The 20,755-nt window shown below is 36.8% G+C and overlaps 3 protein-coding genes across 3 annotated transcripts; 2 read left to right on the top strand and 1 right to left on the bottom strand.

The window, feature by feature from the left end:
* Window positions 1–301: 301 nt before the first annotated feature.
* On the top strand, window positions 302–4,262 carry klhl38b (kelch-like family member 38b). Its single transcript, XM_065245635.2, has 4 exons — window positions 302–549; window positions 1,653–3,006; window positions 3,368–3,473; window positions 3,557–4,262. Exons 1-4 carry the CDS (start codon window positions 524–526, stop codon window positions 3,844–3,846), a joined length of 1,776 nt encoding a protein of 591 aa, XP_065101707.2. The 5' UTR covers window positions 302–523; the 3' UTR covers window positions 3,847–4,262.
* A 5,404-nt stretch (window positions 4,263–9,666) lies between these two features.
* fbxo32 (F-box protein 32) lies at window positions 9,667–15,870 on the top strand. The gene is made up of 9 exons (XM_065245633.2): window positions 9,667–9,902; window positions 10,562–10,671; window positions 10,871–10,920; window positions 11,013–11,105; window positions 12,695–12,788; window positions 13,312–13,496; window positions 14,658–14,840; window positions 14,929–15,072; window positions 15,207–15,870. The coding sequence occupies exons 1-9, from the start codon at window positions 9,781–9,783 to the stop codon at window positions 15,294–15,296; spliced, it is 1,071 nt and encodes a 356-aa protein (XP_065101705.1). The 5' UTR covers window positions 9,667–9,780; the 3' UTR covers window positions 15,297–15,870.
* Window positions 15,871–16,114: 244 nt separating this feature from the next.
* On the bottom strand, window positions 16,115–20,633 carry prelid3a (PRELI domain containing 3A). The gene is made up of 7 exons (XM_065260929.2): window positions 20,450–20,633; window positions 19,504–19,672; window positions 19,173–19,262; window positions 18,999–19,069; window positions 18,671–18,773; window positions 18,182–18,288; window positions 16,115–18,033 (listed from the first exon to the last, which is right to left on the bottom strand). The coding sequence occupies exons 1-6, from the start codon at window positions 20,479–20,481 to the stop codon at window positions 18,217–18,219; spliced, it is 537 nt and encodes a 178-aa protein (XP_065117001.1). The 5' UTR covers window positions 20,482–20,633; the 3' UTR covers window positions 16,115–18,033; window positions 18,182–18,216.
* Between the last annotated feature and the right edge of the window lie 122 nt (window positions 20,634–20,755).

The following is a 20,755-nucleotide window of genomic DNA, read 5'->3' as shown; positions in this document are numbered from 1 at the left end:
TTATATATCCTTACCTCTGTCAGTCCAATGTTTAGTGCCAACCACTGTAGTAACACAATGCTGGATTTTAGAGGGCTAAGTTTAGGAATGGAACGGCCTATCCAAGTGCACAGCAAACTCTTAGAATAGCATTCAGGCCCATGCAATGTTTACTGCATCAGTAAACATACACACGTGGTGGAGCATGTTGCAACTCAGACACGCTATGCAGACGGCGATAATGAACTTGTGTTGGAAAAAAAGAAGGGGTGAGGGTGTACCACGAATAGGTGTTAGTGGAAACAGTGTTTGTCCTGACAGAGACTACAGTTTTCTATTTATAGGGAGCCTGGTATGTGCTCAGAGGCCTCTTGAAGGATTTCAGAACAACAAATAACATATCATGCTCGCTCCGGTCTCTATAAACATCCACCTGCTAAACTCAAGAAACCCAGAACTTTCAGAAGTGAAGAGTTTTAGAGTGGCAACGTTTAGAGTCTGATTGAGTTTGAATGATACACAACTAATAGTGGGATCCTTAAGTATGTGCATCAAGTCAGCCGAGACAAGGTAAGTCAAGATATGAAGCACCCGTGTAGACTGTGGATAACTGCATGGCGTTTGAATGACTTATAATGTAAGCCTGCAAGCAGACTGTGATGTTCTGGATAGTCTTGAGATGAAAATATAACAGTGTGGCAAACTTACAGAATTGTTATATTAGCAGTGATATATGTTGTCTCAACTTGTCTGGATATAAGTCCTTTATTAATATGTAAAAACATATTTAAAAATGTTCAAATAGCAATTAAAACTGTGGCTTTGATGTTTATAAACATCTTTATGCCAGTCAGAAATGTATAAAAAATATGTAATGCTTTTTGACATTATTATGATTAGGCATACAGTATCACTTAAATATGTGTTTGTGTATTTGCTAATAGGATATATGTGTCTGTGTAAACAAGTACATGTAAACTGACTAGAGGCATGTGATAGTAAAATATCCAAATCAAATTTTAATTCCTGAATCTTTCAAGGACAAAATACCACAATACAAAACAGCTGACTGATCACATAACGCATAATATAATAATAATCACATAATGTCAATCAAAAGCACAGTATAGCATCCTGAAGGAATGTGATCGTTGTTCACATAAAGTGTATTGTTACTTACTTTCAATATTTTACTTTGTTCTAACCTCAACTTAGATGAATTAATACACACCTATCTTTTTTAAATGCGTGCACTTTTAATCTTTGTACTGCGCTTCTTGAATGTCTTAGCATTTAGCCTAGCCCCATTCATTACTATGGCTCCAAACTAAAGTTTTATTTTGTGCCACCATACTTACTCGTGTAACTACTCACGTAACAGTCTTTAAATAGTGAAAACATGTAAGTGTTTGGTGGCTTCTAAATTCATCCTTGTTTGGATCCTAAGAAATTAATGGGGCTAGGCTAAATGCTAACACATTCACGACGTGCTGTACAAAGATTAAAAGTGCACGTGTTGAAAAAAGAATGTGAAGTAATAATTTGTCTAAGTTGAGGTAAGAACATAGTAAAATATTGAAAAACAGAGGTGTTTTCCTTTAAAATGTCTGTAGCCTGATGCCCCGATTTTACATGCATGCTATCAGTATAACTCTTTCATATCTTTATCACAGCTTAGATGGTCCAATATCAGACGTTCTGCACTATAAGGACAAAGAATTAATCTCCACCCTCCCCCTGCAGCTGAACAACTTGCGAAAAAAGCAACTTTTTACAGATGTCATCCTTTGCTCTGAGGGAAGGGGGATTCCATGTCACCGGAATGTTCTGGTGTCCAGCAGCCCTTACTTTTACGCTATGTTTTGCAGCAGCTTCCTGGAGAGCCAGAAGACCCGGATAGACCTGCAAGCGGTTCCTTATGACATCCTCGCGAGTATTGTGGACTACGTTTACACGGGGTCCATCAGCATCACCATGGAGCTGGTTCTCCCTCTGATGGAAGCTGCCTCTATGCTTCAGTATGTTAGACTTTTCGAGGCATGCTCAACGTTCCTCCAAGGTCAGCTCAGTTCAGACAACTGTCTGAGCATGATGCGTCTTTCAGAAATCCTGCACTGTTCAAGCTTGCAGGAGAAAGCAAGAGAGTTGGCAATGAGGAGCTTCTCGGATGTGGTGGTCTCAGAGGACTTCTGTGAACTTTCGCTACCTGAACTGGTAAGCTACCTAGAGGACGACAGGCTGTGCGTAGAGGAAGAACAGGTATTCGAGACTCTTCTGGCTTGGATCCACCACGAACCGTTCTCTAGATGCGGCACCATTCACGACTTGTTCAGTCGTGTGAGGTTGAGATACATCCACCCTTCCTATCTTTTTCAGTTCATTGCCAGTGATCCTCTTGTCCAGTCCTCTACCTTGTGCACAGACATAATCGAATCTGTTCGCCGTCTACTGTTTTCTGTCGGGACCTTGTGTCCCGGTGACCTGGAGCCTCTTTGGGCGGCACCGCGGCGTCAGAACTGTAAGGAGGCGATTGTTGTGGTGGGAGGGCGTAAGAACGGCGAGCGGACGTCCCGTGATGCAATGCTCTATGATGAGCAAAACCGGTGCTGGCAGTGGCTGGCAAAAATTCCAACGCGCCTCCACCGACCCTCGTACATCAGCATGCACAGCATCCTTTATGTGCTGGGGGGCTTAACTACGAGTGCAGGAGGAAAGTGCATGCCTAGCAACACCGTGTACACACTTTCACTTAAAACAAACCAGTGGAGAACTGGAGAACCCATGTTGATGCCAAGATACGCCCATCAGAGCATCTCGTACCTGCATTTTATTTTCGTACTGGGTGGATTGACAGCTGACGGTCAGATATCCAATCAGGTAGAGCGATATGACACCATGTTCAACCAGTGGGAGGCAATAGCTCCTATCCCTGCTGCAGTTCTGCACCCAGCTGTGGCCGCACATGACCAAAGAATATACGTGTTTGGAGGGGAAGACGCCATGCAAAAACCGGTTCGAATGATTCAGGTTTGTATCATTATTTGCGATGGAATTTAAATCAGGGCTCCAGACTGCCACCAAATTTGAGAGTGTGCCACTGAATTTTTCAACCAGTCGCACATGTGCGACCAGTAAATTTGACCTTTTTTTGTGACGTGACACTGAATTTAAAACAGCACATTGTACTTTCTGCATCTATCATCAAAGTATTTATAGTAGAAATGTGAATATTTGGTTAGGATGTTGATTTACAGTATGTGCCCCTAAATTTTCTGATTGCGCCCCTAAAATTTTCAGTTGGGGGCCACTGTGCTCCTAGTGAAAACAGTTAGTCTGGAGCTCTGTAAATGATTTTGTGGTGGTACTAAACTGTGTTTGTACACTGTAGATTTACCACATCGGAAGAAATCTGTGGTGTAGAGTGGAGAACAGAACAGTGAAGAATGTTTGTGCACCGGCTGCAGTGATCGATGATAAAATCTACATTGTAGGAGGTAAGAATTTATTGGTGAAATCTTGCTATTGTAGTATTAAGTAATGTTCCCACAATGGTACTGACCAGGTTTTTTTTTTACAGGCTATACAAGACGAATGATAGCGTATGATGTTAAAAGCAACAAGTTTGAAAAATGTGAAAATATGAAGGCAAGGAAGATGCATCACTCTGCTACTGTTGTACATAACAAGCTGTATGTCACAGGGGGACGGTTCATTAACAACCAAGACAATATAGAAGACTCCGACAGTTTTGACAGCTATGACCCAAAAACAGATTCATGGGTATCAATGGGAACTTTACCATTCAAGCTATTTGACCATGGTTCAGTACCCTTGGTCTATCTCTCTGACAAGTCTCTGCCTACATAAATAAGATTTCAATCTTTGACATGGCCTTACTCAGTCAGTATTAAAGATGTTTAGGTTATAATTTCACAAAATGTTCTTTAAATTATGTAGGATGATTTTATGTAGAAACTGTAAACCATAAAAAAGTCTTTAGCTGGGTTTTCACAGAGTCACAAATATGAATGTCAGTCTGTAAAAACTAACATTCAAACTGAGACATTTTCTCCATTTACAAGGAGTTTAAGTTTAAAAGAAACATGTTTGCACATATTGCCTTTTAATTGTGTGTGTGAAGTTTTTCTGCCACAGATATATTTCAGATGAAACACTGTCTTTGAAGCACTTCAGACTAATACAAGTAGTGCACTTTAACTTTACAGGTGCACTTTTATTTAAAGACATTCCTTCATTTTGTAAATGTATTATTTATTCACAATTGTACAAAATTTTTCAAAGTAATAGTTACATCTGTTAAAATTGTATTTAATAATATGTAACATTTTTACTATTAAATGTTTTCAAGAAAAGAGTCAAACATAACAAAATACTAGATTTAGATTATCTGCAAACAATAGCTGATTAAATTTTTTAAAAAGCATTTTTTGTTTGTTTCTTATCATTACTTTGAATTAATTGTATAACCATTTGTTGTACTGTTCCGATTCTTTAAATTACTTGAAATAAAACGTATTTTACAATCAAAAAAACTGTGTCATACCCTTACTATAAATTGCATAAAATCATACACAGTCCATAAGATGAAACACAATCAAAAGTCCCATACACTGTCAAAAATGGTCCTTAGCCGTCAATGTGTTAAAAGTACACATTTGAAATTAAAGAACTTATATTAATACCTCAGAGGTACATATTGGAACCAAATGAATGCACATCAGTACCTAAATCAAGGGTGCCCAACCCTGTTCCTGGAGGGCTACCGTCCTGCAGACTTCAGTTCCAACCCAGCTCCAACACACCTGTCTGTAATTATCAAGCAACCCTGAACACCTTGGCTGTTTCTCAATTCCAAGAACGCAAAGAACGGACTTGTGTTCTCGTGGAGACTGGTCTTGCCAGGCGATCTCGGAAGAACGAACTCAGAAGGTCGCGAGAACACAGAACACACTTGTGAGAATTGAGATGTGTGCGATCTTCCTGCTGGTCACGTGACCTCCCCAGATTTCAACGCGCAAGTCTGCACTCGATGCATCCTCGATACCAAGAACTCATCCGGGTATTTTCACGCGTCCTCTGTACTTACGTTCTTGAGAATTGGAATTGAACTTTGACTGTTAATGATGACGTAGAGCAGGAGTGGGGAACCCTGGGTCCTGGAGGGCCACTGTCCTGCAGAGTTTAGTTCCAACCCTAATTAAACACACCTGAATTTCAGTTACACGTGATCCTTAAGACTTTAATTAGATTTTTCAGGTGATTTTAATTCAGGTTGGAACTAAACTCTGCATGACAGTGGCCCTCCAGGACCAGGGTTCCCCACCCCTGACATAGTGCGAGGACACAATGACGCAAGATCGCTGAAGAACGCATATTGAGAAATAGCCCTTGATTAGCTGCTTCAGCTGTGTTTAATTGGGGTTGGAGCTAAAATCTGCAGGACAGTAGCCCTCCAGGAACAAGGTTGGCACCCCTGACCTAAATGGTACATATTTGGACGTTTTAAAGGGTACTGCCCCATAACAACTTAGGAGCATTTTTTGACAATTTTTTTGTGACAGTGCACCATAAAACGAGTGAGACCTAAGAATGCATGTGTGAGGAAAAATATGTGTCTGCATGTTTGTTATTGCCCTGTCTGTCTTATTTCTATTTTTGACTCCCACTGTGTGAGACAGATGTCAGCAAATCCAGACATGAAACAATGAATCACAGGGAAGAGATTTAGCTTCTGTCTGTTGGATGTTTAATGCTGTGATGTTATGAATACAATATACAATTTATATATATAATTTTATGTAAATGTTCCCATACTTATATAAAATGAAATAAATAATGATATAGTGATGTATAAGTGTATAAAGCAGACAGATTATATAGCAATAACTCTAGAGTATTGAAAGGTTACTGTAGTAAAGGTTAGCATGTTGACATGAAATGTAATGGATGATATGGGTAAAAGAATCTGTGTTATGATTACTCAATGCACAATGAGATCTATTGCACTGTTTGTTCGCTTTTGCGCTATCATTGATTACAACAGCTCATATTCCTGTTAAGCATGAAGATGTTTTACTAGGTTGTCCTGTCAAATGAGAGATGATGGGGTTCAGACTTTGCTGGAAATCTCATGCTATTTTGGGAAACAAACAAGGGAGTATATTACACCCCTAGAATCATGTGGTTGGCCCAGTTTGCAGATGTGATGGTCCAGCATGTAAATTGAAACATTTCACATGATGAACTATAGGGAATGATGAAATTGAGGCAAGAGTAACAGCAACAGGTGTGTTAATGAGTATATGTCTGATCGTGTGTGTGTGTGTGTGTGTGTGTGTGTGTGTGTGTGTGTGTGTGTGTGTGTGTGTGTGTGTGTGTGTGTGTGTGTGTGTGTGTGTTCACTACCACAAACACAAAACATACGCAGTTCCAAACAGCTTGTGTATGTCATTACATGAAAGTTTTGCTTTTAATATCCCTCTAAATGGTCTTTTTATTTAACAGATGAATTTTCTAATTATTTTGTTTTACTTTAAATTATAAAATTGAAATATGATCTAAGTACCAGGAAGTCCCCTTATTGGACTTGACCCTGAGTGAGAGTTCAACAGTAAGCATAGCTTGGGAAAAGGATATTTTAAGAGAGGGACAAACGTCACATTGTTCCTATTAAATGCTTTTCTGATGTGGCCAGCTAACCCTTTGAAATATTTAATAACTTTAAGTGTAACAAATTTACATTGTACTGTATGTCTCAGTCTAAGAAGCAACAAAAAATTTAATATATCATGACTTTTTATTTACTATTTTCAAGAAAACATGCACAAGAAGCATTATTGACATAATTGGGTTAACCTGAACAAACTAATAAGAATGACTCAACATACAACATCTAATAAAACTGTTCATACAAAAATCTATACAGTTTGTCTCAATCAACTAATTTCTAAGGTGAAACATTATTCCTTGAATCAGATCACTTCTTGGAAGTATGAAGCTTTGAGTTCTGTCAAGCTTATGAAGCAACATGTTTCTCTGCGTGAATGTGACAACAGTCACACTGTGTACATGTGCTTATGCACCTGCTGATACATCTTCCATTAGCTATGGTGAAGCTTAAATGACATTCTGCTATACCAGAGTGGTAAAGAGGCAGTAGAAACAAATGGAATCTTCTACTTTAACCACTAGGTTAGTTTAGATTTAGCCAAGTCAGGTTACATTAAATCTGTAATGGTTGGAGACCAACCATTTGATTAATGTCATGTTTCCAGTAACCTTTAGCACATGTCTGGTGTGGTGTCGGTGTGGTGAACATCAAATGACCTTTTAGCAGTCGCATGGAATTAATTATTTTGTTTGTTTTTTGTTTTGTTTAAAAGCACTGGAAACCATTTCCTGTTCCCCATAAAATATACTACTATCTTCGGAGCTGTCTATAAACAAACTGTTCAACAAAAAATGACTCTTTGGCATATAAAACTATAACTGTAAAAAGCTTTTGTTCTTAAGTTGTTGTGAAACAATTATATATTTAAAGCAGTGACAAAGCAGTTTTAAAACACAGTGATAAAGTTTAAACCAAACTTGAATTTGACCATTTTTACCATTTTGGGCCATTTTCCTATCCTAGCCCCAGACTAAAATGCATGTTTGATCTGCCTTAATTAAAAAAAAACTCTACTCACACCCTGTAAGTTGTCTATGTTATTTATAATTAAAGAATTTACTACTGACTATTTAAACCATGATTCAAAAGCAAGTTTTGAGCAGCGCAGAATAGCGCTTGTTGTTTGTCGTTTCCATGATCACAAATGCAGGCATGGTTTAATGTTTTAGTATCCTTACCTGCTCAAGCCATGCTGGCAAAGTTGAATTTGATCAATTTTGTCAATCTGCATTATTCTGAATCAGATTCAGGTTCATAATTATAAGGTAGTAAAGACAATATTAACTCCCTTCAGTATTGCATCGGAAGCTGATCTTCCAAATATGGTAAGGAGCGTCACATTTCGGGCAAACGCTAGAGAGGTTCAGGCCAATCACAATGCGCTGGATAGCTGGCCAATCGGTGGCCACTGCATCTTTCAGAACAATGAGCTTTAATCAGGTTATGGCTAGAGGGGATACAGCTACGGCAAAATCTTTTGCATGATGTTGGGTTTAGGGATACGTGTGGGAATAGGATTATGATAAAAACAGTGTGACTGGTTACATAGCATCCAGCTATGGCCTAAACCCGTGAAATGTTGAGTTTAACGTTAGATTTGGGGGTAGGGTTAGAATGAAAACAGCAGTTTTCATAAGATTTAGGCCGTAGCTGTATCCCTTCTAGGCACAACCCTATGTACAAAATTGACTAGTTTCAGAAAAGCAGGGCATAGAGGAGCAACAATAATGTACGATATGTGAAAAATATACAAAATAACGTTCTTTTTAGCAACATACTAGGGGCTCTTTACAGGCGGTAAAATGGCAGCCATATGATAAATTAAAGATAATTGCAAATATCCTGTCCATAGTCCATTACCAATACTTTTGTTGTATTTATGGTACTTAAAAAAAAACATTTACAAAAAAATAAACAGTTAAATGCCATACTATAGTAAAAATAGTACGAACCTTTTTATTACAGTTCACTCATATCACATCAGCTTGAGAAAATGTATTGTATCATTGACACATTGATTTACTTAGGTGCCATTCATGTAAATACTTCTAGATGAAACCCATTGGTTCTCATGCTAAATACAATACAGTGTTACTTTTAACATCAATTACTGTAACTGTAAGAGTAATACATCCCTTCAAAGTGCTAATACACAACTAACAACAGATTGCACATTAACAATTCAAAGAAAGGTCTACACACAACAGAAAGGAAACACTTAACAGAGCAGATTTAATGATAAAAGGTAGTTTGTTTCTCCTTTCTATCTGCTTTATTACATCATGATGTGGGACAGTCACATTTCTTGCTTACTATGATAGTCATTACCAAACAAATGTGAATTGGTTTTGATGAAATCAACTTCAAAAGACTATTTTGTTATCACAGTGTGAAGTTTCAGGAAGTCAGTGGTGTTTTACTACTAGAGGTCAGGGGGGCTTTGATTATGTAACAGGTTGAATGATAAGACAAAACACTTTTTATAATCAGATCATTTGAATGATTATCAGCCTTCCACAATTTTACAGTTAGTCTGTACAACTACCAATTAGTGATGAAGTACGAAGTCTATTATTTACACACAAACTATTTTCTTCTCATGATGATCTATCCAAAATTCCCCTCTCCCTCTCTCTCATTTATACACCAAGGTCTACACATAGGCAATGTAAGGATTTCAACTTACTCATCAGCACAGAAGTCACTTTCTATTTTTAGCTTATGTCTGGGGATTTTTGTGCATGTTGTGTTTAAAAGAAATAAAAGTAAAGAAAAACATAACATTACATTACCTTTACTGCTGATGATAATATTTCATAAGATCACAGTGACAGGTGATATGAAGCGTGAACTCTTTAGTGTGATTATGTTTCTACTGAGGTTTTGCAACATCAAGGAAGATGATAAACAAAGCCACGTGTTGAAGAATCTGTCCAAGGGGGCGGAGCCAGCAACACTTCCGGTTTCTCCTCTTACAATATAAATACAACTGCGCACTTTTATCACCAGAGACGCGATCATAGCATGATTTAACACAGCGGCAAAAAACTCTAGAAAAGCACTTCAACAATTTAATTTTGCTCTTAATTTAAATTTTTATTATTGTTAAAATGCCATTTCTTGGACAGGACTGGCGCTCACCTGGTCAAAGCTGGATAAAAACGGACGATGGTTGGAAAAAATCCACAGCAGATGAGCACGAGAAGAATAACAATGTTTCAGAGAGGAGAAGGTCAGTTTACAGTCGTATAGAATTGGCATGTCAAGACGTTAAACTGATTGCTTTCCTCTATCGACCGCGAATAACAATACCAAACAAATGGCGCAGCTTCACTTCAGACGCAGTTTCTCCTTGTAAATCGGAAAACTTTTGACAGCAGGTTCACATCACACTCACAATCGTTTATTTATTTTGTAAAGCAGAATGAATACGCACAATGAACTTGAAAGATGATGGGGATGCGCAGCTCGAGTTACAGCACTGCAGTAAATAGCTGTCATATGCCTTTGTTTACTCATCAGCTGTTAATCGCCTTTGCTATTAATACATCCACAGTGGGATACTGTAGGTCATATGCCGGAACTATTTACTGTTTCTAGAATAATCCCACATGACAAAATATTATGATATACTTTAGCATATATTATAGTTGACTGTAGTAAAATACCCTGTAAAATTGTTAATACTGTGGCAGTCAATAACAATATAATAATAAAAATACTACTGCAGTATTTTACTATAGTAAAAACATCAGTATTTTGCACGTGGGAAACAATATGTGATGCAAAGACCTTTGTACAATCCTAAATATTTCCATATTTTTATGCATACTGTATGTAAACAATCAACAACTTAAGAGTACACATTAATGTTTTCAATTCTACTTTCAGTTACTGCAAGGATGAATATGACAAGGAGAATTTGATGCTCAACATTAATTATGACGTGGCTGCCAAGAAGCGAAAGAAGGACTTGCTGAACAACAACACCAAAATTCCTTGTAAGCATTGAGCCTTTGTCTTTGCAACATGAAGGCATGGTTCACAGACAAGGCTTAGCTAAAGCTAGGACTAAATTAAGATGTTTAAGCATCTTTTATACAGCTCAAATAATCATGTGTCATAGTCTAGGACTACTTTTAAGCCTTGTCTACAATTAAGCTGCAGTACTCATGTTGTTGTCGTGTTGTCTTTTTGCAGATTTTCACAGAGATCAATGGATATATGTCCACAAAGGGAGTACCAAAGAGGTAAACCTGTAAATTATTTACAGTATGTTAAAGAATGCTTGTTTGAAAACAAGCAATGAGTTAACTAATTCCTCTCTGATCATTTCACACAGCGACATGGATATTGTACTTTGGGAGAAGCGTTTAATCGCTTGGACTTCTGCAGTGCCATCAAGGACACCAGGCGATTCAATTATGTTGTTAGGGTGAGTGCCCTTAATGTACTCTGTGACGATAGGCAAGAAGGGGTTAAGTCTTTGCATCTGGGTGTTTGCCACTGTCTTCATTCTTATCAAAGCACACCAGACAAGTTTGTTTTACAGAAGATGAAAGGCACCACTTTGTGTTTGTTTAACCAGCTGGTCTAAAACATGGCCAAGCTGTTCTCACAGCCATGGTCCTGCACCGGTCTAGTCTGTGCTTAGGCTTTAGGATCGCTAAATGAGTTGATGTACTTTTTGATTCGCTTCAGTGTTCCAGTAATGAAATTTAAGGTCATTGGCAAAGAGCAGATAAACATAGGTTGGTGTGATGTTATGCTCGTAGTGTCCTAACAGACAGCTGGGATGAAAAATAGAAGAGCTGTAGCTTATGAAACCAAAACGGAAAATCAAGTGACTTGGGTGCCTGTTACCCCCCCCCACCTCCCCCCTTTTTGATTGTGATCACTTGAGTACACTGTGATCTTGTATAAACTATGATGATGAGCAATAGGTGGTCAACAATTGGATCATTAATGCATTCATTTTAGATAAGACAATTAAATTATTACATTTATTTGTATGGTATCTGCATTTATTTTGATGCCTTTGCTTATCCAGACTGGTCACATGCACTGTTGAGACACAGTAGTGTCAGGTTTATCTTGCAGTTTGTCTCTTGGTCGTCTGGCCTTGTGCTGGTGTTGTGTCAGTGCTCGGTTACAGAGATCAGGTTTAGCAGGAATGGAAAAACAGTCCAATTAGACTACTTAAAACACAGCTTAACAAAGACGGCTATAATATCATAGTCTGTCATTATCAACATGAATTTTCCTCTGATGTTACACTGTGTAATGGCGTCAAAACGCATAGCTGTTTGCGTGCCTAAACATTGCCCCATCATGTTTTAAGTAATTAGGTTGTATGCCAAAAAGTCATTCAATTTACATCCACACTTTTAAAAATGTTTAATATGTGTTATAAAGTTAACACGCAATGAGTTGCCAGAACTTGCGTCCGATCATACCCCAGGTAAAAGCACTTAAAGCTGTTCTAATGGGCTGGGGTGGGGGAATGACAATGCTCACATGCTTTTGGGTCGAGTGTGGGTCACTGTTGCTCCATGATGTGGACTGTACAGCTCTTACATGCCCATCATTCCACCCAGCAGTTGTTTAAGAGCACAACTTGGCTTTCACTATCTGTTCTTGGCTGTCCTAACATTTTCAAATGAACTTGGAAAACACACCTGCAAAGCGTTCACGTGACACACACGCTTCGCTTCCATCACAAATGCCCAAACTTCCTTTCATTGTCTCTCAGAAATGCAAATTTTTTAGGTATTGTTTATTAAAAATGGAGGTTAGGTCCATTCCTGTTTGGTGTGATTTGAAAGAATGGTGTTTCCTGATTTAATCTTGACGTCAAAACAACACTGCCAAGGCAGACATTAGCCAGAGAGCCAGTATGTTTGATGGGATAGAGCGTTATTGTTTTTGCAAAGGCTGGAGAGAGTTTAATGTAACTGTCTGTAATTAATGCTGGAACACAGAGGCTCTTAGTCTGACCTCTTAAATTTATGTCTAACATTTCAGTTGCTGGAGCTCATCGCCAAGTCCCAGCTGCCTTCTCTTAGTGGAGTGGCTCAGAAAAACTACATGAACATTTTGGAAAGGGTCGTGCAAAAAGGTAAGCTCTCGCTCTCACCTTGTCATAAACTAACACTCTCTCATTCCTTATATTTGCAAACCTTCAAGTCATTATGAAGCATCAACAATATGTGTTGTGTGTTCACCATATATCTGTGAAAATCTGTTTTGGTTAATAGGGCAATTTTTGATTTGTTTAATGGGAAAAGATAGAAATGTCATTACAAAATAGCTGTTTATCTTGTTGTCTTTGGTGGGCTTGACCAGTAGCAGACAGCTTAATGGAAATTTAATAATTGCCTACACTGGAAAGTGTGACAACACCTTTTGAGCGCAAACAGAAACCTCATGAATACTCTAAACCCTTAAGTCCTCTCAGTTAAACAAAAGTTTCAGGTTGTTATGGTAAACTAAATTATTCACAGTACAGTGTGTATGCATGCATGCATCTTTAGGGGATCCATTTGTCTCCGGAAGTGAGCTACTGTATATCTGACAAAATGCCCCTTCGTAAATCAGTGCATTAATAATATGTTTTTTACACGGTCTTGTTGCTTTCTCAGTTCTAGATGATCAGCAAAACGTTCGACCGATTAAAGAACTATTGCAGACACTGTATGCATCATTGTGCAGTCTGGTTCAGGACATGGGGAAGTCTGTGCTGGTGGGCAACATCAACATCTGGGTGCACCGCATGGAGAACATACTGCAGTGGCATCAGCAGCTTGACAACATTCAGATCAACAGGGTGAGAGATCAAAGATATATTAAAGTTTGGTGTAAAAATAAATGACCCTTTACTGATCTATACAGGTCAGGTGGTTTAATAGTCAATCTTTGTTGTTACTGGAACAAAAACCTGTCAATGAAATTAAGATCTTACCCTGTTTTTATCAATAACCGAACCACAGGAAAGTGAGTTTATAATATGGGTGTACATATCCTTACCTAATCCTATGTGTAATTTTGCATTACTGCTAAATCTGATGCTACAAAATCTAATAGGGTATATGTCCAACGTCAAGTGACCAAACGGGAAAAAGGGTTGATCGCTTCCGGTTGCCGGTATGTGTTATACGTAGTATTATTATTTGCAGTGTTGGGGAAAGTTACTTTTAAAAGTAATGCATTACAATATTAAGTTACTCCCCCAAAGAAGTAACTAATTTCGTTACTTAGTTACTATTTATGGAAAGTAATACTTTTAAGTTACTTTTGCGTTACTTTTTCTTAATTGGCTGAGGCTTGATCTCTTTCAAGCCTTGCAGGTGTTTTTTTACTGAGAACTTCTGCATTCAGAAACTGCATATTTCCATCACAAAAATGTCCGCTAAGGCGCGCACGCGTAAGAGTGTATAATTCTACATAACTACGTTCAGTTTAATTCAGTAAATTCTTTATTTTTTTAAGTAACTCAAATATTAATGTGTACATTTATAAAGTAATGCGTTACTTTACTCGTTACTTCAGAAAAGTAATATTATTACTTAATGCATGTTACTTGTAATGCATTACCCCAACACTGATTATTTGTGTTATGTTTTTTTTTTTTTAATATCCGATGTCCAGTGGATATGCTCATTAACATCTTATAACCCAAGTAAAAGAAAATTTACTAACTTTTTTAATACTTTATAGCTTTTGACGAAGGGATTTTCTTCACGCATACATTCAGATATTAGAATAAAAAAACACAAATAATAATACTTTGAATAACAATAACAAGCTACGATAGCAAACACCGCCAACCGGAAGCAACCGACCCTGTTTTCCGGTTTGGTCACGTGACGTTCAACATATACCCTATTGGCTGTTAGGAAGGTTATTCCAGGAAGATGTGAAACTTTACTAAACTAGTATCTTGAGACTGTCTAGATGTCAAATTTACACAGATTTTTTATCTGCCCAGCCCACAAACACAGGAATGACATTCCTTGACCTTCCAGCTAGTCTACATTTGAATATCATGCACCGTCTGTCAGATGGACGAGATCTGGTCAGTCTGGGTCAAGTATGCCCGGACCTATGTGTACTGACAGAAGATCGCCTGCTGTGGAAGAGACTTTGCCAATATCACTTTACAGACAGACAGGTAAAAGTTTGTATATAAATGCAGTGCCAAATTTATAAAGGAAGAGTTACTATTATTTTGTGTATTAACACTAAATGTGGCACAACAGATCCGAAAGCGTATAATGGTGTCAGATAAAGGCCAATTGGAATGGAAAAAGATGTACTTTAAGCTGTGCCGGTGCTACCCTCATAAGGAGCAGTACAGTGACACACTACAGTTCTGCACACATTGCCACATTCTTTTCTGGAAGGTGAGACAAAATCAATGCACTTGAAATATTTAAGTACCTAAATGTGTAGATTTAAACATTTATGTCTAGAAAGTCTAGTTTTTATAACTGTTAGGTCAATGACCATGGTTTTGTTATTTGTCTGTTTACTACAGGATACAGATCACCCTTGCACAGCCAATAACCCAGAGACGTGCTGCAAGCCAGTGTCTCCACAGGGGTTCATTAACCTGTTTAAGTTCTAGGGGGCGCTGCATTGCTGCCATGTGTATATAGTGTCAATAGCGCAAAGGATTCCTGGATGACTTGAGGCAGGGAGAAGATGCGAATGATTTAGAAGGCATATAATTTAAAAGATGATAACTACATGTACAAGAGTTAATAAGTGAAAGTTATGTTGTGTTGAGGGAAATATTCAAAAGGCAATGTTTATTTATAAGGGATATGTCTATTTATTTAGCATGGATCTTGTTTACTGAAAGACGTTTGAGGATTAGAATATTTAAAGTGATCATATTCACATAAAAAGTTGCCTGTATGCTGCCAGGATGTCCTGGTCACTTCTGTGAATGTAATATATGTTTGATTTGGCAACGCAGACATTATTGTTGTTTGAAGATATTTTTGCTTAAAGCAAAAAAGTGCATGAAGTGGATATGTTTACCAAAATGGCCTTAACACTGGTGTGCAATACTTTTCCAGTTTTTTTTCCACTTTTATACATTTGATATTTTCGGTAGTTTGTGTTTTAAACATGCTTGTTTTTTTTCTAAACACAATAAATACATGAGTACATTATAAGCAGTTCTATAGAACAGACTCTTCTAATGTGCCTTATTGTTTTGAGTGGTCGAAACCAAATTTCAAACCTTGATAAACCAAAGGTCTGGTCCAGTATTGTGGTTAAGAATATATAACTAAACACATTAAAAAAACCTGATCCTATAGAAGAAATAAACCAAAATCACATTATGTGGACCTTTACGGTCATTATATGGGTTTGAAATTCGTACGGTTTGGAACAGGAGCTATAGATGTGGTTTAAAATATGTGTAATATTTGGTTTTTGTTGTTACCTGAAGAAATCCGTTCAAAGATTATTTGGCGAATTTGCAATGCACTGTAAAATTCTGCACTAATTGTTAATTACAGGTTTTTTTAGTTTTGCAATGAAACCTGCATAAACTAAGATATGTTTGATGTTTGGGATATACTGTTTGAAAGTGTTTCTATTGTACATACTGATGTACTGTGTATTAACACAATGTGTAGCTGTTTGCAAATACATGTAAGGTTAAGAGTCACAGTTTTCTTAAAAATATAGTTTTATTTCTTTAAAAAGTCTTCCTCTTCATGGGAAGAGATCAACAAATCAACTATAGTTGAATAGGTTAATTTTTTTTATGAGTCATTAAGCATTTTTTATTATGTTATATGTATATACCCCCTTAACAAGATGAAGCAGATATGCATTAAAATACCACAGTCACATGGGGATTATGTGGCACCTTCACACATTAAAGGCGCGGAAGAGGTTATAATTACAAAACACTTGTCTGACATTAGTCATGGTATATAAGTAGCTGTTTTTAGCTGAATACATATTACTATTTATCTATCTTTATGTCTAAATAACAACACACATTTCTGAAGCATCTGACAATTACGAACCCAGTTAAGTTTTGTTCTGCTTGTCTAATGTAAGATCATTAGGGAAAAGATGCTGACCCGTTTTTTTAATCATTTTTAAATAAAGTGCAAACTCCTGTTAAACTGGTTATCATTTCAGTCAATTTAATATCTTTGAAACAATAAAATTGAATGCAATAGTAAATAGTACTATTACCTTGAATTCAACATTTGGAAAATAAATGTGTCAAAGATACTCTATGAAATAAAAATGTATGCTTTAGGTCAAGTAAAAAATAATTGGGCAAGGATGTAGAATAAATAATTGGTTCTCATTAATATTTGTTATAAAGAGCGGTCATTAACCAGGCAGGCCTTGAGGTTAAATGTCATGGGAAATGCCTTAAAAATGCCCTAAATTATTAACAAATTACAGCAAAACATTCTTATATTGGTTATCTAACCTTTTATATACATATTTATTGTTTTCGCAGTCAGTTTAGTATAGTACAGGTTTGACGTGTGCCAAATGGATAGTATGCTACGTTTTTAAATTCTTCAAAAATAGCCGTTTAAGGAGCAAATATTTAATCATACACTAAATGAAGATACTGTTACTCTTACAAGATTGCACATTATGCACAACTTCTTAAAAGGTGCAGTTTCAACTCTTTTCAATAATTGTTCTTACACTCACTCAACAGAAGGGGGCTCTGTAAGGCCTTGACAATTTATTTGAACATAAATTAATGCAATTTTGTTACATGTAAAGTTTTTGTCTCATAACAAGGAATTATGATGCAGCATAAACTTTAATATAAATATTTACTACAAAACCTATTGACAGTACACATTCTATCAGTTTTAGCTAAAATGTATTTAAATTATACTTAAAGCCTATTCATGCAAATCTGACATTTCTGAAACAAACTTAAATAAAATCGATCAAAATTGTTTAGACAAGTTGACCTCTCATTCATACTATACAGATACATATTAGAACATATTAAAGTCAATTAAATAGCAGTTTTAATACTCTGGTATCAGTTTTTTCATTATAATTTAAAATCCAGTTGATACAGAGACTTCTGTTATCACATGAAAATAACTGAACTAGAGGTAGTCAGTGCAGTGAATACATATTTTGTATCAACGTTTTCAACTCTATACAGAATTTTTCTGTAATGGTGCAATTTTTATGAGATATTAACCCCTTTTCACAGCAAGTGCATAAAATAGCACATTTGACTACCTTGACAGCCTTTAACACCACAAAAGCTGAGGTAAAGTCATGGTGTTTCAGAGCTGCTGTGCTGTTGTTATTCCAGATCATGTGGTCATCATTCGTGGGCTCTAAGAGCAGAAGTAAAGCAAACATAGAACATTTTTAATGAGGTTATACTGACTACACTTCAATGCCACCAAGCAGTATAAATTAATTTCAGAAATGTTTGTTAATTATATAAGGAAGACATGCATTCATGTTCTGGTTTATACCAACCAAAAAACAGATGCTGGATTAAACGTCATCCCTGTTCAACAGAGGTCACACATGGGGAAATTTTCTCTTTCAGAGTTCTGAATGATCCACTCAATGGCATCCCATCCCTATGATAAACAGTGTTGTTTAGCTTTGGGTATCATCTGTGACGCCTTTTTATAATTGCCTAAAGATAAAACTTCATGAAAAGAAATTTCTTTTTAAGAAACAAAAGAATCCACAAAAATAACGCTTGCATGCCGGGGGCAAAACACAGCAATTGTTTTTAAAATCACTTGTTTACGGCACTTCTCTGATTGCATTATTACAAATACAGGAACTACAGCTACTGCATAAGTTCCCATTTATGCACAGTAGATAGCAAACTTTCATCATGGATTTTTTAATCAACACATGATACAGTATGATGTTAAAGGGGAGATTCCAAGAGTTCTTTTTGGCACATTAGTCTGTATTTTACTGGGCACATAAGGCATTGTGTGCATCTACCTTCCTTGCATTAGCTGACATGGTTAAAGCCATTAACCCCTCCAAGTAGCTGCTAAGGCTGACGCCTTTAACCGTGATAATCGCCTCTTGGGTTAATACAGTACTGTGAAATAAAACAAAAGTCATCTTCACGATGGTAAAATTGATAAAGCTTTATCACCGATTAAAAAATAAAGGTACATTTATGAGAAACAACTTCTAGTGAAGTCAGCAGAATCTTTCCATACAAGACTTTGTATTTGTATTGTTTATGTGTTTGATATGCATGCAGTTATTAAAGAGATAAATTAGTGTAATATTAACTCCTGAAATAAGATATTTAACTTACATTTCTGAATTTTCTGGATGAGGTGTGTAGACGAGCCTTTCATCAACAGATATAAAATTTGTTAGGGTTATCTAAAGAGAGAGAGAGATGCATGTCTTTAGCTCAAATTATAAATTCATAATCATATAGATTCAATAATCTGTTGATTTGTTCCTAAAAATAACAAAATCTTACATTTGTTGAGCAAAGCTCCATTTTCTTTTGTTTTGGGTCCACGATGGAATGTTCTTTTACATATGTGAGGGTTCGATTTGACCCTAAAATCTACAGAAAGTACAATTTTTAACACCAGTACTGATCTTTAAATAGCCTATGTGTTTAATAAGAAAACCCAGGCTTGATGTTCTAAAAATATCAAGATTTTACAAAAGTGTTTAGATTAATACAAATAAGAAGGTAATGCTATCCTCACATGCAGTTTTTTTCTTATTTTCTGTTCACCTGACATCATAGCCACAATAACAAAAAAATTTCACTTTCAAAACTTTTTTAAATAATTGCTAACCGTTCTGACAATCCCTGGAAGGCACCACTCTGTGCTCAGTAGCCGATGACTGTGTAGACGTCCATTTGTATCCATATTTCTATCGAGGACATCCACTCCAACCACACTAGGATTCATTGGATTGGGATATTTCCTCATAGCTGCTTTGATTACAGTTTCCCAAGGGTAGCTGTGTAAATACATTATAATACACAAAGACAACACATTACAGTGGCTGATGGGGAAGTTCGTGGACCACAGCTTACCTGTAATGCAAATGACATCATCACGTATATATTTTTAGCACTGTTACTCTGATATAAATATGGGTCAAGCATTTGTCAAAGTAGTTCATGACAACTATTCCCGCAATGCACTTCTGCAGTCCATCTTATTATCAAAAATGAACATCACGACCATATCAAGAGAGGTTGGGACCTTAAAATAGAGGTTTGTTCAATATCATCATATATATAATCATAATAACCTCTTCTTTTCAAGTGAAACTAGGGAATATACTGGTTTTATGCATTTCTAATATGCACTATCAGTCTTCATTTCTGATTGATTCTTAAGTCTGTTATAGTATGACAGTTAGCCTATAAAAATCTTTTTCATCACATAATTAGTAAAAACGTAATTTCTATATTCATGTGCTTTTTCTAGTCTAGGTAGCCGGATTATCTGTATGAATAGTGCAGTAAGAATACTGCAGGCCTAAGTGACTAAGGGCAACCGGGTAGGACCGAATGAATGACAAGTGCATTAATGCAGTAACGCTGAAATTTGTGTTGTTTGCTATGAGTTCATGTTTCTTTTAAAAATAAAACCTTGGATAAATGTTAGTTCTGTTTTCTGATCCCAACGCTATACATATTACGCGATTCCGGATGCTAAAGATGATTCAGATGATGCTGAAATCTGTGCTCACGAGCGCTGCACTCGCCCTATGTTGCTGGTTGCTTACCTGAATATGTGTTCCGTGCTCCAGATCTTCATTTCTGCAACAGTATGGCTCCATACGACGATGAACTGATCTCATAAATTCATATTTTCATGCTCCGCTCCAATGACACCGGCTTAAGATGCTCCTCATCTAATGCAATTGCAACAAACCCTGCCTGCTGTTAGCTGATAACGGCATCGACCAATAGAGATCAAGCCCGACACTGACGCTGTGAGACAACTTGATGTAGATCAGAGTTGCGCTACAAATGTGCAAATGAAAACCGTAGTACACATACAGTCAATTTTTTAACGGAAGCTGCGTGGT

Source organism: Paramisgurnus dabryanus, chromosome 13, assembly GCF_030506205.2.
Source record: "Paramisgurnus dabryanus chromosome 13, PD_genome_1.1, whole genome shotgun sequence".
Taxonomy (NCBI): Eukaryota; Metazoa; Chordata; class Actinopteri; order Cypriniformes; family Cobitidae; genus Paramisgurnus; species Paramisgurnus dabryanus.
Note: the sequence above shows the minus strand (reverse complement) of the source record. Positions and strands in the feature narration are given on the sequence as shown.

What these genes read in the sequence shown, in the direction of transcription:
- klhl38b (XM_065245635.2), top strand. Translation starts at nt 524, where the DNA reads ATGTGCATCAAGTCAGCCGAGACAAG. An exon ending in ATCAAGTCAGCCGAGACAAG is followed by an intron (nt 550 to 1,652) that starts GTAAGTCAAGAT and finishes TCTTTATCACAG; the next exon opens with CTTAGATGGTCCAATATCAG. An exon ending in TAAAATCTACATTGTAGGAG is followed by an intron (nt 3,474 to 3,556) that starts GTAAGAATTTAT and finishes TTTTTTTTACAG; the next exon opens with GCTATACAAGACGAATGATA.
- fbxo32 (XM_065245633.2), top strand. Translation starts at nt 9,781, where the DNA reads ATGCCATTTCTTGGACAGGACTGGCGCTCACCTGGTCAAAGCTGGATA. An exon ending in AATGTTTCAGAGAGGAGAAG is followed by an intron (nt 9,903 to 10,561) that starts GTCAGTTTACAG and finishes TTCTACTTTCAG; the next exon opens with TTACTGCAAGGATGAATATG. An exon ending in GCCACATTCTTTTCTGGAAG is followed by an intron (nt 15,073 to 15,206) that starts GTGAGACAAAAT and finishes TGTTTACTACAG; the next exon opens with GATACAGATCACCCTTGCAC.
- prelid3a (XM_065260929.2), bottom strand. Translation starts at nt 20,481, where the DNA reads ATGAAGATCTGGAGCACGGAACACATATTCAG. An exon ending in TTCCAGGGATTGTCAGAACG is followed by an intron (nt 19,263 to 19,503) that starts GTTAGCAATTAT and finishes TACTTTCTGTAG; the next exon opens with ATTTTAGGGTCAAATCGAAC. An exon ending in TGGAGCTTTGCTCAACAAAT is followed by an intron (nt 19,070 to 19,172) that starts GTAAGATTTTGT and finishes CTCTCTCTTTAG; the next exon opens with ATAACCCTAACAAATTTTAT.